At 36.8% G+C, this 19,829-nt stretch overlaps 1 protein-coding gene across 4 annotated transcripts in view; it reads left to right on the top strand.

Moving 5' to 3' along the window:
- CFAP47 (cilia and flagella associated protein 47) overlaps window positions 1–19,829 on the top strand; it is a 502,646-nt gene that overhangs the window by 124,606 nt on the left and 358,211 nt on the right. For all 4 annotated transcript variants that reach the window (XM_024988430.2, XM_015461736.3, XM_059883840.1 and 1 more), the window contains 2 exons: window positions 842–1,037; window positions 9,213–9,422. In XM_024988430.2, the coding sequence (XP_024844198.1) occupies window positions 842–1,037; window positions 9,213–9,422 (406 nt within the window). The remainder of the gene's footprint in view (window positions 1–841; window positions 1,038–9,212; window positions 9,423–19,829) is intronic.

The raw sequence follows: 19,829 nt of genomic DNA, 5'->3' as shown, positions 1-19,829 counted from the left end.
TTGAAGCCACAGTGGTCTTAGATTATATAAGGAGCCTCATTCTTCATTACCCCAGAAACCTTTAAATTTTCTGAAACCCAGAAATAATCTCAAAGCAGCCCATTCAAAACTCAGAATTCAGTAAGTTTTTGAATTCTAAAATACAACATTGAGTTCAGACTCACAAGATCATATTTTTCTGCCTATGAGATTTATGTTTGGAGATTTGAGTCTTAAAAGACATTGGCACCTGTTGTCTGAGACCAGCCTGCTGCCTCTGTGCTGAGCCCTTTTCTCCAGCACAAACTGCCTTTCCTCCTATGAGTTGCCATGTGGTAATTTCCTGTCTTTTCCTATGAGGTGAGATTAACCAGTCAATCCTAACAGCCTTTCATAAACCTAAAAATCTGAGAGAAAGCATGTTTGATTCCTCTCAGTATATCCTTTTCTCAGTAGTCCCCTAAGATCCTTAGGGCAGTTATCTGACCTCATCTTCATACTGCCTATATTAAAGAGATGGGTAGCTCCTGTTAAGGCACAGAAGGCAGTTAAAAAATAGAAGTCTTGTTGTACTGTGTCCCCACAGTATATGTATTTTCCCATAATAATGAAAATCTGTTTTAAGGGAACATGCTCTATTACTACACAGAGTGTTCTTTAAAAGAGTTTTATTTGCATGACACCTCATTACATGTCTTAAGTTCCTTAGCAGGATAAATTCAGTTTCCAGGTAATCTATTCTGCTCCACTAAACTGTAACTTAATAGTACATCTTAATATTTAGTAAGGTTTAAATTATATAATTTTTTTTGCTGTGTGTGCACTAATCTAAAATACTTTAAAAATGTTTTTCTTTCATTAGAACAGCCTAGAGAATACACAGCTGATATCCCTATTTATTTAAATGATAATCCAGTTTGCTATCGAATGTTACATCTGGTTGGAGAGATAAAATCACCCAAGTTATTATTTGTTCCTCCTTTCGTATTTTTTACTCCTGTTCCTTTGGATGTACCAGCTGTGATGGACGTCAATATTTTACCTCAGAACTATTTCAGGTAAACACCTAATGTGAATTTACCACATCTTCTTCAAGTACTTCTTTGTTTCTGTCTGCGTTATACGAGTCATGAGCAATGTCTGACTGTTCTATAGATGGAGTGAACTTTTAAAATATTTAACTGTACGTTTAAATTAAAAATACCCCCCAAGAGCTCATTTAGTTATCTCAGTTTTTAAATTTTCTTATAAAAATTTTTGCTATGTCTGATTTTGTGATTTAAGAAGCAAGCTTAAAACTTCAGTGTATTACTTTTCTTTTACTCCATGACCAATTACCACAGATCTAGTGCCTTTTAAAACATGAATTTGTTCTCAAGTTTCATCGGTGGTCAGTAGTCCAGGTTAGTTTAGTGTTCACTGCTTAAGATCTCAGTAGGCAGAAATCAGGTGTGGACTACAGCAGCACATCATCTGTGACTCAGTCCTCCTCCAAGTTGGCAGAATTAATCCCTGTAGTTGTAGGACTCAGGCGTCATTTTTTTTTTTTGCTGGCTGTTTGCTTGGGCAACTCTCAGCTCTTATGGGCCACCCTCAAGTCCTAGACCAGAGAAGGCGATGGCACCCCACTCCAGTACTCTTGCCTGGAAAGTCCCATGGATGGAGGAGCCTGTTAGGCTGCAGTCCATGGGGTCGCTAAGAGTCAGATGCGACTTCACTTTCACTTTTCACTTGCATGCATTGGAGAAGGAAATGGCAACCCACTCCAGTGTTCTTGTCTGGAGAATCCCAGGGACAGGGGAGCCTAGTGGGCTGCCGTCCATGGGGTCACACAGAGTCAGACACGACTGAAGCGACTTAGCAGCAGCAGCAGCAAGCCCTAGACATGTGGTTCCCTTCTTACAACATGGTATTTAACCCATTCAAAGCCAGAAGTACACCATCTCTTGGACTTTTCTCTCTCACCTGATTAAATTTGATTCACCCATGATTGTCTCCCTTTTGCATACTCAAATTCCATTAGCTAGGGATCTTCATTACATATGGAACTTCCCTTTACTATTGCCATATAGCATAACTTAATCATCAAAGTTGGAGAAGGTGATGGCACCTCACTCTAGTTCTCTTGCCTGGAAAATCCCATGGATGGAGGAGCCTGGTAGGCTGCAGTCCATGGGGTCGCTAAGAGTCGGACACGACTGAGCGACTTCACTTTCACTTTTCACTTTCATGCATTGGAGAAGGAAATGGCAACCCACTCCAGTGTTCTTGCCTGGAGAATCCCAGGGATGGGGGAGCCTGGTGGGCTTCCATCTGTGGGGTCGCACAGAGTCGGACACAACTGAAGCGACTTAGCAGCAGCAGCAATCATCAAAGTAAGTGTCTCATCATGTTTATAGGTTCTGCCACCCAAGGAATGGGAATTATGCAGTTTATACACCAAGGAACAGGACTCTTGGTGGCCATCACAGAATTCTACCTATCATAGTGCACATGCTATAGAGAAATATCATCTGTTTGCATTTTTAAAAAATTGATAAGCAGCTCAAGCCCCAGTACTCTATTGGACTAGATACATTATGAGCCCTCACATTACGAAACAGAGCATGTGTGTGTGTGTGTGTGTGTGTGCGTGTATAAAACTGTTGGAGTACTGAGAAGTGTGGGAGGCTTCTAAAGGACTGAGAGCAAACCAAAACAATACATACTTATAAGCTGAAACCAGAGTAGGAGCGGTGAACTGGATTAACATACCAAGGGTAGGCTTGTTTTTAAATCTTAAGACAATTTCAAGATAGGAAAACTTAATCTCAGATTCCTGGATTAATCCAGGGACACTGGAAGAGGCTAAAATGATTCCATGTCAGTAAGTCCTTCTATCTTTCATTATATATATATAATATATATATCTTTCATATATATATTAGCTAGTTTTCCTAGCTAATGGAATTTGAGTATGCAAAAGGGAGACAATCATGGGTGAATCAAATTTAATCAGGTGAGAGAGAAAAGTCAAAGAGATGGTATACTTCTGGCTTTGAATGAGTTAAATACCATGTTGTAAATACCATGTTTTATATATATATATATCTCAGAATTTTCTGATGGATTTTTCAAAAGCAGAGGTTATTAGATCCTATATCTAGAATTTATGATTCAGTAAGCCTGGAATGGGATATAGTAATTTGTATTTCTAATAAGTTTCCAAATGATATTGATACTCCTGTTCACAAAGTGAACCAGAATTTCTACTCAAAATGAAACCATCCTCAATTTTGGCCTATATTTCAGTTTTCACAGATTGCTAACAGCTAGACAGGAGCAGTGTCAAGCATTACAAAACTCACCAGGAGGGAAGACATCATAACTTAGAGTCAGCACAAGCAGTCTTAAGATTTAGACTCTTAAGTAATTCAGATATTGGATTTATCAGATATAAAGTATAAATAATTTGTTAAAAAAATAAAAGATGGCATTATAAAAATTAGTAATTAACATGGGATTGTATAATATAGATTGGAAAATGAACCTAATATAACTTTTAGAAATTTTAAAATAAAGCATGTAAGGTTAAATTTTAAGGGCATCCATTAAACCTAAACATAGAAACAGACAAAACTTCAGTTAACTTTACAAGAGAAGCACACTTTTTAAATGAAGGGGAAACTGAACAAAAATGATGGCAAAAACTCAAAATAATTGATTAATGCAATGGAATGTAAATAAATTGACCAGTTAAAAGACAGAGGCTCATAGAGGGAATAAGAAAAAATTCCAGCTTCCTATTTTAAAAAGTATTTATGAAATGTAAGGACAAAAAGATTAAAATAAAGTGGGGTTTCTCAACTTCAGAACTCTTGATATTTTGATGATAATAATTCCTTTTTTTTTATTAAAGTCTCTCCTATACTTTGTAGGATATTAAGCAGCCTCCCCCCCAACCCCACAGTTGTGAAAGAAAAAAAAAATAATAAAATGTCTCCACACATTGCTACATTTCTCCTTGGAAGCAAAACCATTCCTAGTTCAGAACCACCAAGTTAAAATATTGATTTACATACATTAAAATAGTGATTATGATCATTTCCATAGATGCAGGGAAAAAAAGAATTTCACAGAATTCAAAAATAATTTATAAAACTCTTAAACAGTAATAAAAGAGAAGTTATTTAAGTTGGCAAAGTTTTCTGTCATAAACCTAGAGGAGACATTATTATGGATATTGGAATATAAATAAATTGCCTTTAAATAAAATAGAAAAGGCAAGGATGCCTATTATCACTGTCTTTCGAACATGTTTTACTAGAGAACCTAGTCCATGCCGGAGTTAAGAAAAATAAAATATGTGAGGATAGGAAAATAAGCTTCAGAACCAGCATTATCTGTTGATTAGGAGATTTTCCATATAGGAAATGAAAAGAATTTATACACATATTTAAAGCTATGAAGATCATTTATCAAGTTAAACAAATGTAAGTCCAATATTTAAGGTTCAATAGTATTTCAGCACACAACATTTAGAACATGCAACTGTAAAACTACTATCCTTAAAAACATTAGCAATTGAAGGTAATAGGAAGAATTGTATGTGACTATATGGATAAAATTATAAATCTTAAATCAAAGAACTCATAAATAAATGAAGATTTACACCATATTCATGAATTGTGATATTCAGGATTTTAAAAAGCACAGTTCTCCACAAATCAACTTAGATTTTTCATGCAACTGCAATAAAAATTCAAATAAAAATTTTCATCAAGATTGACAAGTAAAATTCTAAATCTTATATGGAAAAATCAAGGGTCAAGAATAGCCACACCACCCCTGAAGAAGAAGGTGAGAAAGGCTTGCCTGCCCAAATACCAAGAGTGAATCAATGTCACAGTGGTGCAGTGATAGATTAAATGAGCAAAGGAACCCAGTAGACTTGAAAATGGCCCACACATGGACAGATACTGAATATGTGACAAAGGCAGTATAGATCTTTGGAGAAAAAAGATTACTATTCAATAAATGGTGCTGAGATAATTAACTGTATAAAATAGTTCAAACTGGATTCCTGTCTACTTAATACATGAAAATTCATTACACATCGATTAAAAGGCAAAATGTAAAAAAAGAAAACAATTTTAATGTCTGTACCTAGAGAAAGATTTCTTAAACATGACTTAAAATTATGCTAACAGTAAAATAAATAGCTGGTAAGAATTAATCAGAAAAAATACCAAATAACAGAAATGTTGACAAAAAGTTTCAATAGATATTTCACAGATAAAATATAAAACACATGAAAAAATATACAGTAATTGACTTCTTTGTAAACTTGAAAGTAAGAATTAGTGACTACAGCAAGATATCATTTTGCTTGTCCTAGGTAGGCAATCGTTAGGAAGTCAGGCTACCAGTTAGAGTATCAGTGAGTAAGAACATAGTAGATAATACTATGTAAGGTGTAGTATGTGCATATTTCACAGCCCAACATTTCCACTTCACAGTATATACAAGAAAAATGCATCAGGGAAATGCAAATCAAAACCACAATGAGGTATCACCTCATACTTATCAGAATGGCTATTGTCAAAAAGGCAATGAATAATAAATGTTGCCAAGGATATGGAGAAAAGGGAACTCTAGTTCACTGTTGGTGGGAGTGGACATTGCTGCAGCCACTATGGCACACAGCATGTTGGGTCCTCAAAAAATTAAAAATAGAGCTATCATATGATCCAGTAATTCCACATCTGGGTATATATCCAAAGAAAACAAAAATGCTAATTCAAAAAGATACATGAACCCCAGTGTTCATAGCAACATTATTTATAATAGCCAAGGTATGGGAGCAACCTGAGTGCCCATCAATAGACTAATGGATAAAGAAGATGTGTATATATTTTACATATTCAATGGGATATTATTTGGCCATAAAAAAGAATTAAATTTTACCATTCACAGCAAACATGGATGGGCCTGGAAGGTATTATGCTTAGTGAAGTAAGTCAGACAAAGACAGATACTGTATCTTTTCACTTATATGTAGAATCTAAAAAATAAAACAAATGAATATAACAAAAGAGAAACAGATTTATAGATACAGAGGAAAAAATAGTGATGGGGAAGGGTCAAGATAAGGGAAGTGGATTAAAAGGTACAAACCACTATGTATAAAATAAATAAGCTACAAAGATATATTTTACAACACAGGGCATGTAACTAATATTGTATAATAACATAAGTATTGAATCAGTATGCTGTACATCTGAAAATAATATAACATTGCAAATCAACTATACTACAAGGTATGTTTGAAAGTATTCATAGTTGTATTATTCAGAATAGTGAAATCTGGGAACTACACAAATGTCCAGTGACATGTGAGGGTATAATTAATTTGTGATATATATGCACTTGAATAAATATTCTATATCTGTGATGTGGAGGAATTTTAATAACACAACTGTATTAGGAATCTTAGAAAACAAAATACTGAGATTAATTAAAAGAAAGTCAAAGAAGGCTGCATATATTGATATCCTGTATATAAAATGGCAAAAAAGGACAATGAAACAAATTTATATTTAAAAATATATGCCTCTTTATAGATATAAAGTAATAGATGTAAAGAGTGGTCAGTTGACATGTTAAAAATATATAAATTGTGGGGATTTGTGTACCATTATTTTCGTAAACTACCAAATCTTAGACCCACCTCAGAGCTTCTCTAGTTCAGTACTTTATTTTGCAGTTAATCATTCTGAGATCCAGAGAAAACAAGTTCCGAGTGTGACAGAAATCAATGAAAATCATCAAAGTTGAAAAGCATAGAATGGCCATTGGCTTCTAACATTTGGCTTACAAGATATGATGAGTGCTTACTTGTGCCTCAGGGAATTGCTCTAAATGCCATTTTGTGAGAGAGTGTAGTTCTTCAACATTAATTTGGCAACTCTTGAGATTCACAGTTTTTTCAAGATCTAATCTTATAAGTAGATAGTAAACTCTGTTGCTTGAATAGGAAATAAAAATGACTTGAATTATATTGTCCTAGAAATTACTTTTTTTGTCAACAAACATTGTCTCATATATGAATTAATCTTTACTCTTTCAGCTTTTGAATTAATGTATAATGGTATCAATTTTAAAACTACTTCAAGTTAAAATCAGAGTCTTAACATGATATAATGAAATGAACATGTAAAAGGGACTGTATCCTTTTATTAATATATATGCAATAGAACTAATAGTGTTAATGACTTATCCAAAGACATTTAGTTAATTAGCAATAGAATTGGACTCAAACCTGATTTATAAACTGCTTTTTCATGTTTTATCCAGTGAACCATATGAGTTTAAACTAGTTCAAGTTGAGAGCTTATTTTACTTTTTCTAGTTAATTAGCAGAATAATCATTCTAATTAAAATACTAGGGAAATAGGATTCACATTTGATAGCATGTCTTATTTGCTATACAAACCTGCATATATAATAAAGCAAAGTAATACAGTGAAATATTTATTGACAGCTAAAAGTTATCAAGTATGAATTAAAATTAGAAGTGAATAATAGGGCTTCCCTGGTGGTCCAGTAGTTAAGAATTCGCCTTGCAATATACAGATGGTGATTGTAGCCATGAAATTAAAAGACGCTTACTCCTTGGAAGGAAAGTTATAACCAGCCTAGACAGCATATTAAAAAGCATACATTACTTTGTCAACAAAGGTCCGTCTAGTCAAGGCTATGGTTTTTCCAGTGGTCATGTATGGATGTGAGAGTTGGACTATAAAGAAAGCTGAGCACCGAAGAATTGATGCTTTTGAACTGTGGTGTTGGAGAAGACTCTTGCAAGTCCCTTGGACTGCAAGGAGATCCAACCAGTCCATCCTAAAGGATATCAGCACTGGGTGTTCATTGGAACAACTGATGTTGAAGCTGAAACTCCATTAGGCCACCTGATATGAAGAGCTGACTCATTTGAAAAGACCCTGATGCTGGGAAAGATTGAGGGCAGGAGGAGAAGAGGAGACAAAGGATGAGATGGTTGTATGGCATCACCAACTCGATGGACATGGGTTTGGGTGAACTCTGGGAGTTGGTGATGGACAGGAGGCCTGGCGTGCTGCAGTTCATGGGGTCGCAAAGAGTTGGACACGACTGAGCAACTGAACTGAACTGAATAGGGCTTCCCTGGTGGTCCAGTGGTAAAGAATTCACCTTGTAATATACAGGATGCTGGTTTGATCCCTGGTGCTGGAAGATCCCACATGCCGCAGAGCAGTTAAGCCCATGTGCCACAAACTACTGAGCCAGTGCACTAGAACCCACGGGCTGCAGTTGTTGAAGCCTGTGCACCCAGAGCACATGCTCTGCAACAAGAGAAACCACCACAATGAGAAGCCCACACACCTCAACTAGAGAGTGGCTCCCACTCTTCACACCTAGAGAAAGCCCACACAGCAACCAAGACCAAACATAGCTATAAATAAATAAACCTTAAAAAAAGAAGTGGGTACTATATACTATGCTATTAAAAATCACAAACACTTTTAAACTGGCTGAATTATAGTAAATAATGAAATATAGTGTATAGTATACTATATAGTATATTAGTATATATAGTATAGTACATATTAGTATAGTATAATTGGGATTAGTATATAGTCTTAGTATAGTATATAGTACATATAGTATATAATGAAATGTATAGTATATAGTATATAATGAAGTATGTGAACATCAAGTATTAATAGAATATTTTAATAGTAATGATTGAAAAATATTCATGTCATATGTACAGTGCTTAACTGTATGCAGATTAAAAATAGGTATGTGTATATGTATTTGTTAGTAATCCTTAGTCTACATCCAATAAAGCTTTAGCTTTTAAAGGGATGATTTTTAGTAAATTTTTGTTAGGACATATTTAAGACAATACTGTTTTTATCATGGCTGTGACTAAAAACACATTGTACTTGATCAGGTATTTAAACCCTGTTTTTTAATCCTGAGAGGACAAAATGAGTTTTTCATCATCTCATGCAGATTACCATATTATCAATTTTACTTATATTGTGACCAGAAAATGAGAGATGATATAAAAACATATTTAGGAGTTGGGCATGTTATTGTAAATATTTGTTTTAATTTTTCTAATGATTCAAAAAACAGAAGAAAGCACATTTAAACCCAATTACTTGCACATACTTTCAGCTAATTTTTTTTTAAATTTTAAACAGGGATTCAACTTTAAGTGTCCACTTATCCCCAGCAAAGCTTCTTGATGGTAATGAGATTCAACTTCTTTCTGTGAATTTTCCAAAAGACAGAGTCATTGTGGGCTCTTCCATTGGAATTAATGCTGCTCTCACCTGCCGTCTCAGCTTCAAGTCATCTAAACCTGTGTCATTTTTCACCAAGGTTCTTTTCTGCGATAGCAGAAATAACTGGTAAGATATTTAAATGTAGATTCCTTTGTATCTGACAGTGAAGAATAATAGGTTTATATTCTATGCTATTATAAAATGTTAAAAAAGACATCTAAAATAATGACTTTGGACATAAACCTTTTTTTTTTAAGTTCCAAATGCAATGTTGCTTTCATGAGAAACAGCATGATAGTGGCTTCCAGCATATACTCTGGGGCTCGGCTGCCTGCATTTGAGTCCTGGCTCTGTTAACTTTGGTGAAGTTAGGTAATCTTCCTAGCCCCTTGGTTCTCTCATCTGTAAAATGGGGATCATAGCAGAACCTGTCTGTTCTCTAATAATGAGAAACTCATTGAGTTAATTATTATTGTGTTATTGTACAGGAATTGGCACAAAGGAAATGCTAGGTAGGTATTTAATGAAAATGAGAAACATCAGCGTAACAAGTTTCCAGACAATATGATTTTGTTACATGTTTCTTTGACAGGTTCAGGAAATTAAAATACACCTGGTTAAGCCATGTTTCTAGATTTCTTAAGATGTAGGACTAGAAATTTCACTTTTACATTATACCTTGAGATGATTTGACTTGCCAGATAGCAAGTGGTGAATGTATAGAGCAATGACGTGTGTTAAAAAAAAAAAAAAAAAAGTTCATGGTGTAGAGTGAATTGTATACTAAAAATGAGTATGTACTCCATGTGATAATTTATTAACTTTTAGTGACGTCATTATATAGTATATTCATAGTCAAAGGATTGATTCCTGCATTAAGAATTAGAAGGGTGAGATACAGATGTACTGAAATGTTGCATCCAAGGAAAAGCGTGGCCGGATCCAGGACCTGGCTCATGGAGTTCTGAGCTCCAGCTTCTACGTCCCTTTCTCACATATGTTGATGGATAAAATTACCTAAATTATACCTCTCAGACTATTTTTCTCTTTTAATGCTAGCAATCCATCTTTTCTTGACATTTAAACAACAACAACAACAACAACAGCTTCTTTTAATGGCATTGCTTTAGACTTCTATCAAGAACTGAACTCTGTGCCTCCATCCTGGGATACTTCTGTCTTTTTGTATGTTGCTGACCTTGTTCATAGAAGTTTAACTTTACTTTGCTCTAGTCCACAAATTTGCACTTTGCCAAAAGCATTAAGTAATGTGTACCTTTAAACTCACTAATAAAAATCATGAATAACTTCTCCATGAATGCCTTAAAGGTAATGAAGGCTCAGACCACATTCACAGGGTGAGGAAGGAAAGAGTTTCAATAAATGCTGTGTGAACTAGATGGCGTCTTGGACAGTGGTACAACTGCCTCTAAGAGAGGTATGCATAGGTTTCGCTGTTACACTGTGTTGATGTCTAGTCAGCAAACAAGATGTTAGGAGACCTGAAAACAGCCACTAGAAAGAGGAGAGTCATATATTTGAAGATGATGATTTTCTTGTCTTTTTGTGTTGTATGTTTCCTTTCAGCCTTGAGACTCATTTACTCTCCACTAGATTTCCCCACCCTTCTTCCCTTACCTTAAACTCCATTTCAACCTTCAGCGGGTTTGAGATAAGGTAGAGCTTTGAAAACTAATTTAGAAATTTTGAAAATCATACATGGGCTATAAAAGCGTTTTCCATATACAAAGAAACATTCCCTGGAACCTTAATACTGGCAAATCCTTTTATTAATGCCCTGTTAACTTCTTATCTGGTTTCCCATAGTGCATATGATCAGCTCTTCATTCTCTTCTTAACTCTCTAAAGCTGTCTTTGCCTTTCTCTCACTATATATTTTTGATTCTATTCAGATAAATTATGTCTTCCAGTAAGAACTTCCTCAAGAGCCTCCCTTTCACCTCTGACTGTTTGAAATAGATTTGATTCTTTTGGTTCTTTTATTGCTTTTCATCATTCAGTTCAGTTCAGTTGCTCAGTTGTGTCCGACTCTTTGCGATCACATGGACTGCAGCCTGCCAGGCCTCCCTGTACATCACCAACTCTTGGAGTTTACCCAAACTCATGTCCATTGAGTCGGTGATGCCATCCAACCATCTTATCCTCTGTTGAACCCTTCTCCTGCCTTCAATCTTTCCCAGCATCATGGTCTTTTCAAATGAGTCAGCTCTTCACATCAGGGGCCAAAGTATTGGAGTTTCAGCTTCAATATCAGTCCTACCAATGAACATTCAGGACTGATTTCCTTTAGGATTGACTGGTTTGGTATCATTGGTGTCCAATGATGGACTGCTTGGATCTCCTTGCAGTCCAAGGGACTGTCAAAAGTCTTCTCCAACACCACAGTTCAAAAGCATCAATTCTTCAGTGCTCAGCTTTCTTTGTAGTCCAACTCTCACATCCATACATGACCACTGGAAAACCCATAGCTTTGACTAGATGGACCTTTGTTGACAAAGTAATGTCTCTGCTTTTTAATATGCTGTCTAGGTTGGTCATAACTTTCCTTCCAAGGAGTAAGCATCTTTTAATTTCATAGCTGTAGTCACCATCTGTAGTGATTTTGCAGCCTCCCAAAATACTCAGCTACTGTTTCCCCCTCGATTTGCCATGAAGTGATGAGACCGGATGGCCATGATCTTAGTTTTCTGAATGTTGAGCTTTAAACCAACTTTTTCACTCTCCTCTTTCACTTTCATCAAGAGGCTTTTTAGTTCCTCTTCACTTTCTGCCATAAGGGTGGTGTCATCTGCATATTTGAGGTTATTGATATTTCTCCTGGCAATCTTGATTCCAGCTTGTGCTTCTTCCAGTCCAGCATTTCTCATGATGTACCCTGCATATAAGTTAAATAAACAGGGTGACAATATACAGCCTTGACGTACTCCTTTTCCTATTTGGAACCAGTCTGTTGTTCCATGTCCAGTTCTAACTGTTGCTTCCTGACCTGCATACAGATTTCTCAAGAGACAGGTCAGATGGTCTGGTGTTCCCATCTCTTGAAGAATTTTCCACAGTTTATTGTGATCCACACAGTCAAAGGCTTTGGCATAGTCATTAAAGTAGAAATAGATGTTTTTCTGGAACTCTCTTGCTTTTTCCATGATCCAGCGGATGTTGGCAATTTGATCTCTGGTTCCTCTGCCTTTTCTAAAACCAGCTTGAACATCAGGAAGTTCACGGTTCACATATTGCTGAAGCCTGGCTTGGAGAATTTTGAGCATTACATTACTAGCGTGTGAGATGAGTACAACTGTGTGTTAGTTTGAGCATTCTTTGGCATTGCCTTTCTTTGGAATTGGAATGAAAACTGACCTTTTCCAGTCCTGTGGCCACTGCTGAGTTTTCCCAATTTGCTGATATATTGAGTGCAGCACTTTCACAGTATCATCTTTCAGGATTTGAAATAGCTCAACTGGAATTCCATCACCTCCACTAGCTTTGTTCGTAGTGATGCTTTCTAAGGCCCACTTGACTTCACATTCCAGGATGTCTGGCTCTAGGTGAATGATCACACCATCGTGATTATCTGTGTAGGGAAGATCTTTTTTGTACAGTTCTTCTGTGTATTCTTGCCATCTCTTCTTAGTATCTTTTGCCTCTATTAGGTCCCTTCCATTTCTTTCCTTTATTTAATCCATCTTTCAGCAGCCATCAATTAACGCAGGTCATATCCCAGGTCATAGGCTAGATGTCATGGAATCCACACAACAGCCCTGAGATGTGGATGTTTTTAGATCTGCATCTCTTTTTTACAAAAGAGATATAAGGCCTATAGTGTGATATAACTTGCTAAAGCTCACTCATATGTGAGGCAGAAGAGCCAGGAATTTGAAGCAGATTTCTGTTACCAATGATCATGTACTCAGTCACCTTGTTTTAATACCACTTTGACTGTATAGAATTGTATAGAAGTTTTTATGGTAGGTATTCTTTTTTGAGAGTAGCACTGTTGTATGTCATATATAAACTTTACAAAGAATAAGAAATTGAAACTTTGCAGTTTCCTCTTATTCTATTCCTTTGCATCATTCTCTCGCTCTCTCATAAACACACACACACACACACACACACACACAAACACAGGCACATGCACACACCTGTCTTATAAGTACCTATATATAATTATGTTGTTTTTAAGTAAATCGCATTTTAGTTTCTATTTTGCCCTTAAGTACCAAGAAATTTAGTTAATAATTAAAAGTGCATTTTGAGTTACAGGTCTTAAAAAGTCTATATGCTCCTGAATTAGGGAATTGATAAAGAAATATCCATTGAATAGAATATGTTAATGAATATTCCATGTTTGATGATTAGTAATGATAGTAATTCAAGTTTGCTCAATGAAATTTATGATATCATTCATTTATTTCTATTGATGTGTTAATTTATTGATGAGGCAAAAGTCCATAAATTGTCTCCATAGTTATAGCATGAATAAAGTGAAAGTTTATAGTTTCACTGAAGAGGCCTGTTTTACAACTACCATCAGTAAACAACCCTACAGAAGATATTTACATAAAAATAAATTTATTATATATGGGTACTGACAAGATTTCATGTAACTATTTTAGATATTTTAAATTAATAGTGTTTGCAAAAGACTTCAAATCAGTATGTCAAATTGAAACCCAGTATCAAAACAACAGCTAAAGTATGTTCTTTTGAAACTGTACATTTCACAAAAATAAAATTTCAAAATGAAAAACACATTCCTTGTAAAAATTGAAATATTTTCTTTTCCTACAAAAAAAGCATGTGCTTATTATTGAACAAATATGTGTTATTTAGAAGTTTATAGTTTTATATTGGATTTTTGTGTCCATGTTTAGTTACTTTAGTTACTTATATGTTATAAAGAGTGGTTTTTGAGGGAGTCAAGGAACCCACTAGTAAAATACAGTTCCTTTCCTTGCCGCTATTTGAATTAATGTCTATTTTAGGTTAATATCTTTATCATGTGCTCATAAATGTTTTTTACTTTCTGTCTTTCCTTATTTTTACTTTTGACATATGAAGTAGCAATGTAGGGCTGTGTGTGTATATGTTTGTGAGAGAGAATGAAGAAATATATATAATTCTATTAATTATGTAAGTAAAATGGCTTATTGAGTATTTAGATTATGTTTTCTGTTTTTCTTCCTGAACTTAACAATTTAGTTTCTGTATTGCCTTTAGGTACTGAGGAGTTTAGTTTATAATTATATTAAGTACATTTTGAGCTAAAAGTCTTAAATAAGCTATACTCTCTAGAATTAGGAGATTAATCAGCACATATCCCCTGAATTGAAAAACAGAAATTTCTTTACGTAGATAAGAGTTGTGGAAAGCATTCTGAGAAATAATCCTCCTTGAATTGGGGGTGTTTGTTGTATTGTAAGGTTAGTGAACTTCTAAAATGTCTGCAGGTGGCCTCTAAATCTCTTTAAAATGAATTCATCAATATAAAATAACTAAGGGGAAGATACACTTTTAGAAATCATAATAAGTGTATAATAACACCTACTTTGGATAAGTTATAAACGTTTAATTTGGAACTGGAAAATAAAAAAGTCCAGGTGTTCAGTTTGCACAACCCAATGTCAAGGGTGGTCTTGAACAATCATTGTGAAATTCAGTCACCCAGATATCTTTAACAGTATTAGCAATTAGCAGTCTGACATTGTGAGTAAAGATTTAGTCATTCACTCCTTAATTTAAATATTTATTGAATGTGTACCATGTACCAGATACCTACCAGGCACCATTTAAGCAATAGGGGTTATGTCAGAAATCACAGCATGATCCCTGTCTTGTGGAGCTTAGAGTTTGGCAGGAGGAAAAGAGACAGTAAACAGTAATCCTGCTAAAGAGTAAGTCTGTGATAAAGGGTAAGTGTGTGATAATTGATGGAGGGCATAGGAAAAAGAATAAGTGCAGGGTAAGTTCACAGGGAAGGCCAGAGAGGGAATGAGTAAGTCTCAGTGTGATAAATAAGATGATAAGGAGAGCTTCCCCTAAGAGGAGAGGATCTAAGGAGAGATTTGAAGGACTGATTGGGGTTAGAAAGATACCTGGGAATATCCTTTCAGATCAAGGGAATGGCTGGTGCAAGATCTTTGAGGTGGGTGCTTACAAGGAGGCAACCTGAGTAGAATGAACAAGGGGTGAGGAGTTTAGGAGAAAGGACTGGAGAAGTAACACAGCAGTACTGGATCCTGTAGGGCCTTTGAGGTGAATGGTAAGGATTTGGACCTTTACCCTGAATGAAATGAGGAGCCATTGCACAGTAACCAGTGAAAGAATGCAGTAGCCATACTTTTGAACAGTGATGAGGTCAGTCAGTCATTCTGTACCACCGAAAACTTGAGCTTCCTATATATTTATTTTATTCCCTTTGTTCATGAAAAGGCTTCTTGTTTCTCAAGTGGGTTTTTTTTTTTTTTTTTCCATTCATTCATTCAGTATTTACAAAGTGACAAAAGTACACCTGTCTTTCTTCTGGTGGTGGGGTCAGAACAATGCTCCAGAATTCATGGAGCTTCTATTGTAACGGAGAAGACAAAAATTGATAAATAGTATCACAGTTTAATAAGGAAATCATATGAGTTTAATGAGATAGAGAGTAAAGGATACCTTCATGTGTTAGACAGATAAGGCATCTCTGAGGATATGATATTTGACCAGATGGTGATATGAAAATTTAATGAAAAAATACTTATAAGGCACTCAGAACAGTCCCTGTTGGTAGTGTGTAACTAAGTAAAGACTTGGCATTTCATTTAAAATCAGTAGTTTACATTTACAGAATGATCTCAGTGCCTGCTTCAGAGATAAGAGGGTGATTGTGTGAGTGAGTGAAAGTTGCTCAGTTGTGTCTGACTCTTTACAACCCCATGGACTATACAATCCATGGAATTTTCCAGGCCAGAATACTGGAGTAGGTAGCCATTCCCTTCTCCAGGGTATCTTCCCAACCCAGGGATCGAACCCAGCTCTCTTGAATTGTGGGCAGATTCTTTACCGTCTTAAGTCACCAGGGAAGTCCAATAATACTGGAGTGGGTAACCTATACCTTCTCCAACAGATCTTCTGGACCCAGGAATTGAACTGGGGTCTCCTGCATTGCAGGTGTATTCTTTACCAGGTGAGCTATCAGGAAAGCCCGTTGAGAGTGATTGCATTTCTTCTATTAAGACAGTAATTGGATTTACCCTATTTATAAAAAAACATCTATTTCTGCTTTATTGAATATGCCAAAGCCTTTGACTGTGTGGATCACAATAAACTGTGGAAAATTCTTCAAGAGATGGGAATACCAGACCACCTGACCTGCCTCTTGAGAAATTTGTATGCAGGTCAGGAAGCAACAGTTAGAACTGGACATGGAACAACAGACTGGTTCCAAATAGGAAAAGGAGTACGTCAAGGCTGTATATTGTCACCCTGTTTATTTAACTTATATGCGGAGTACATCATGAGAAACGCTGGACTGGAAGAAACACAAGCTGGAATCAAGATTGCCAGGAGAAATATCAATAACCTCAGATATGCAGATGACACCACCCTTATGGCAGAAAGTGAAGAGGGAAAAAAAAAAAAGAAAGTGAACAGGAACTAAAAAGCCTCTCGATGAAGGTGAAAGTGGAGAGTGAAAAAGTTGGCTTGAAGCTGAACATTCAGAAAACGAAGATCAACATTCAGAAAATGAAGATCATGGCATCTGGTCCCATCACTTTATGGGAAATAGACAGAGAAACAGTGGAAACAGTGTCAGACTTTATTTTTCTGGGCTCCAAAATCACTACAGATGGTGACTGCAGCCATGAAATTAAAAGACGCTTACTCCTTGGAAGGAAAGTTATGACCAACCTAGATAGCATATTCAAAAGCAGAGACATTACTTTGCCAACGAAGGTTCATCTAGTCAAGGCTATGGTTTTTCCTGTGGTCATGTATGGATGTGAGAGTTGGACTGTGAAGAAGGCTGAGCGCCGAAGAATTGATGCTTTTGAACTGTGGTGTTGGAGAAGACTCTTGAGAGTCCCTTGGACTGCAAGGAGATCCAACCAGTCCATTCTGAAGGAGATCAGCCCTGGGATTTCTTTGGAAGGAATGATGCTAAAGCTGAAACTCCAGTACTTCGGCCACCTCATGCGAAGAGTTGACTCATTGGAAAAGACTCTGATGCTGGGAGGGATTGGGGGCAAGAGGAGAAGGGAATGACAGAGGATGAGATGGCTGGATGGCATCACTGACTTGATGGACATGAGTCTGAGTGAACTCCGGGAGTTGGTGATGGACAGGGAGGCCTGGCATGCTGCGATTCATGGGGTCACAAAGAGTCGGACACGACTGAGCGACTGATCTGATCTGATCTGGATTCACCCTTGGGTAACAGATAAATCCTCAGCAGACATACAGCAAGAGGGGAAGAAGGGTGTCTGTGTGGGAGGCGGGGGGTGGGTAGTAGAGAGACAGGAGTTCAGCTCTCATGAGGGTGAGGGAGTCTTTGGATAATATACAAATGATTTATATTGTATTTCAGAATTCTTTCTTCCAGTGTTTAAAAATGTATCTTATTTGGGAATTCACACAGAGATAGAATGGATTAAGAAATGCCAGAATGGTGTAATCCCCTATTTTGCACTGTGCTTTCCACTCCAGATTGAGGAGAAGAAAACATTATACACTGAAGGAGTTTGTAATTATGAGGATGAAGTGTAACCACTTGCTCTTGCTTTATAAGTCCACTAAATGATACTTCATACTAAACATAGAATGAAAGGTATGGCTTTGGGTGATTAATATTATAGAAATACTAAGAATTCCAAAGTGAATAAAGTGAAGTTGCTCAGTCGTATCCGACTCTTTGCGACCCCATGGACTGTAGCCTACCAGGCTCCTCCCTTCATGGGATTCTCCAGGCAAAAGTACTGGGGTAGGTTGCCATTTCCTTCTCCAGGGGATCTTCCCAACCCAGGGATTGAACCCAGGTCTCCAACATTCCAGGCAGACGCTTTAACCTCTGAGCTACCAGGGAAGCCCACACCAAGGTAAGAGAAACCCAAGTAAGATGGTAGGTGTTGCGAGAGGGCATCAGAGGGCAGACACACTGAAACCATAATCACAGAAAACTAGTCAATCTAATCACACAGACCACAGCCTTGTCTAACTCAATGAAACTAAGCCATGCTGTGTGGGACCACTCAAGACAGGCAGGTCATGGTGGAGAGGTCTGACAGAATGTGGTCTACTGGAGAAGGAAATGGCAAACCACTTGAGTATTCTTGCCTTGAGAAACCCATGAACAGTATGAAAAGGCAAAATGATAGGATACTGAAAGAGGAACTCCCCAGGTTGGTAGGTGCCCAATATGCTACTGGAGATCAGTGGAGAAATAACTCCAGAAAGAATGAAGGGATGTAGCCAAAGCAAAAACAATACCCGGTTGTGGATGTGACTGGTGATAGAAGCAAGGTCCGATGTTGTAAGGAGCAATATTGCATAGGAACCTGGAATGTCAGGTCCATGAATCAAGGCAAATTCGAAGTGGTCAAACAAGAGATGGCAAGAGTGAACATTGACATTCTAGGAATCAGGGAACTAAAATGGACTGGAATGGGTGAATTTAACTCAGATGACCATTATATCTACTAGTGTGGGCAGGAATCCCTTAGAATAAAAGGAGTAGCCATCATGGTCAACAAAAGAGTCCGAAATGCAGTACTTGGATGCAGTCTCAAAAACAACAGAATGATCTCTGTTCGTTTCCAAGGCAAACCATTCAATATCACAGGAATCCAAGTGTATGGCCCAACCAGTAATGCTGAAGAAGCTGAAGTTGAACAGTTCTATGAAGACCCACAAGACCTTTTAGAACTAACACCCAAAAAAGATGTCCTTTTCATTATAGGGGACTGGAATGCAAAAGTAGGAAGTTAAGCAACACCTGGAGTAACAGGCAAATTTGGCCTTGGAATACAGAATGAAGCAGGGCAAAGGCTAATAGAGGTTTGCCAAGAGAATGCACTGGTATGCACTGGTCATAGCAAACACCCTCTTCCAACAACACAAGAGAAGACTCTACACATGGACATCACCAGATGGTCAACACCAAAATCAGATTGATTATATTCTTCACAGCCAGAGATGGAGAAGCTCTATACAGTCAGCAAAAACAAGACCAGGAGCTGACTGTGGCTCAGATCATGAAATCCTTATTGCCAAATTCAGACTTAAATTGAAGAAGTAGGGAAAACCACTAGACCATTCAGGTATGACCTGAATCAAATCCCTTATGATTATACAGTGGAAGTGAGAAGTAGATTTAAGGGCCTAGATCTGATAGATAGAGTGCCTGATGAACTATGGAATGAGGTTCGTGACATTGTACAGGAGACAGGGATCAAGACCATCCCCATGGAAAAGAAATGCAAAAAAGCAAAATGGCTGTCTGAGGAGGCGTTACAAATAGCTCTGAAAAGAAGAGAA

The sequence above is a fragment of the Bos taurus genome, chromosome X (assembly GCF_002263795.3).
Source record: "Bos taurus isolate L1 Dominette 01449 registration number 42190680 breed Hereford chromosome X, ARS-UCD2.0, whole genome shotgun sequence".
Taxonomy (NCBI): Eukaryota; Metazoa; Chordata; class Mammalia; order Artiodactyla; family Bovidae; genus Bos; species Bos taurus.
This window is presented reverse-complemented; position numbering and strand designations above follow the sequence as displayed.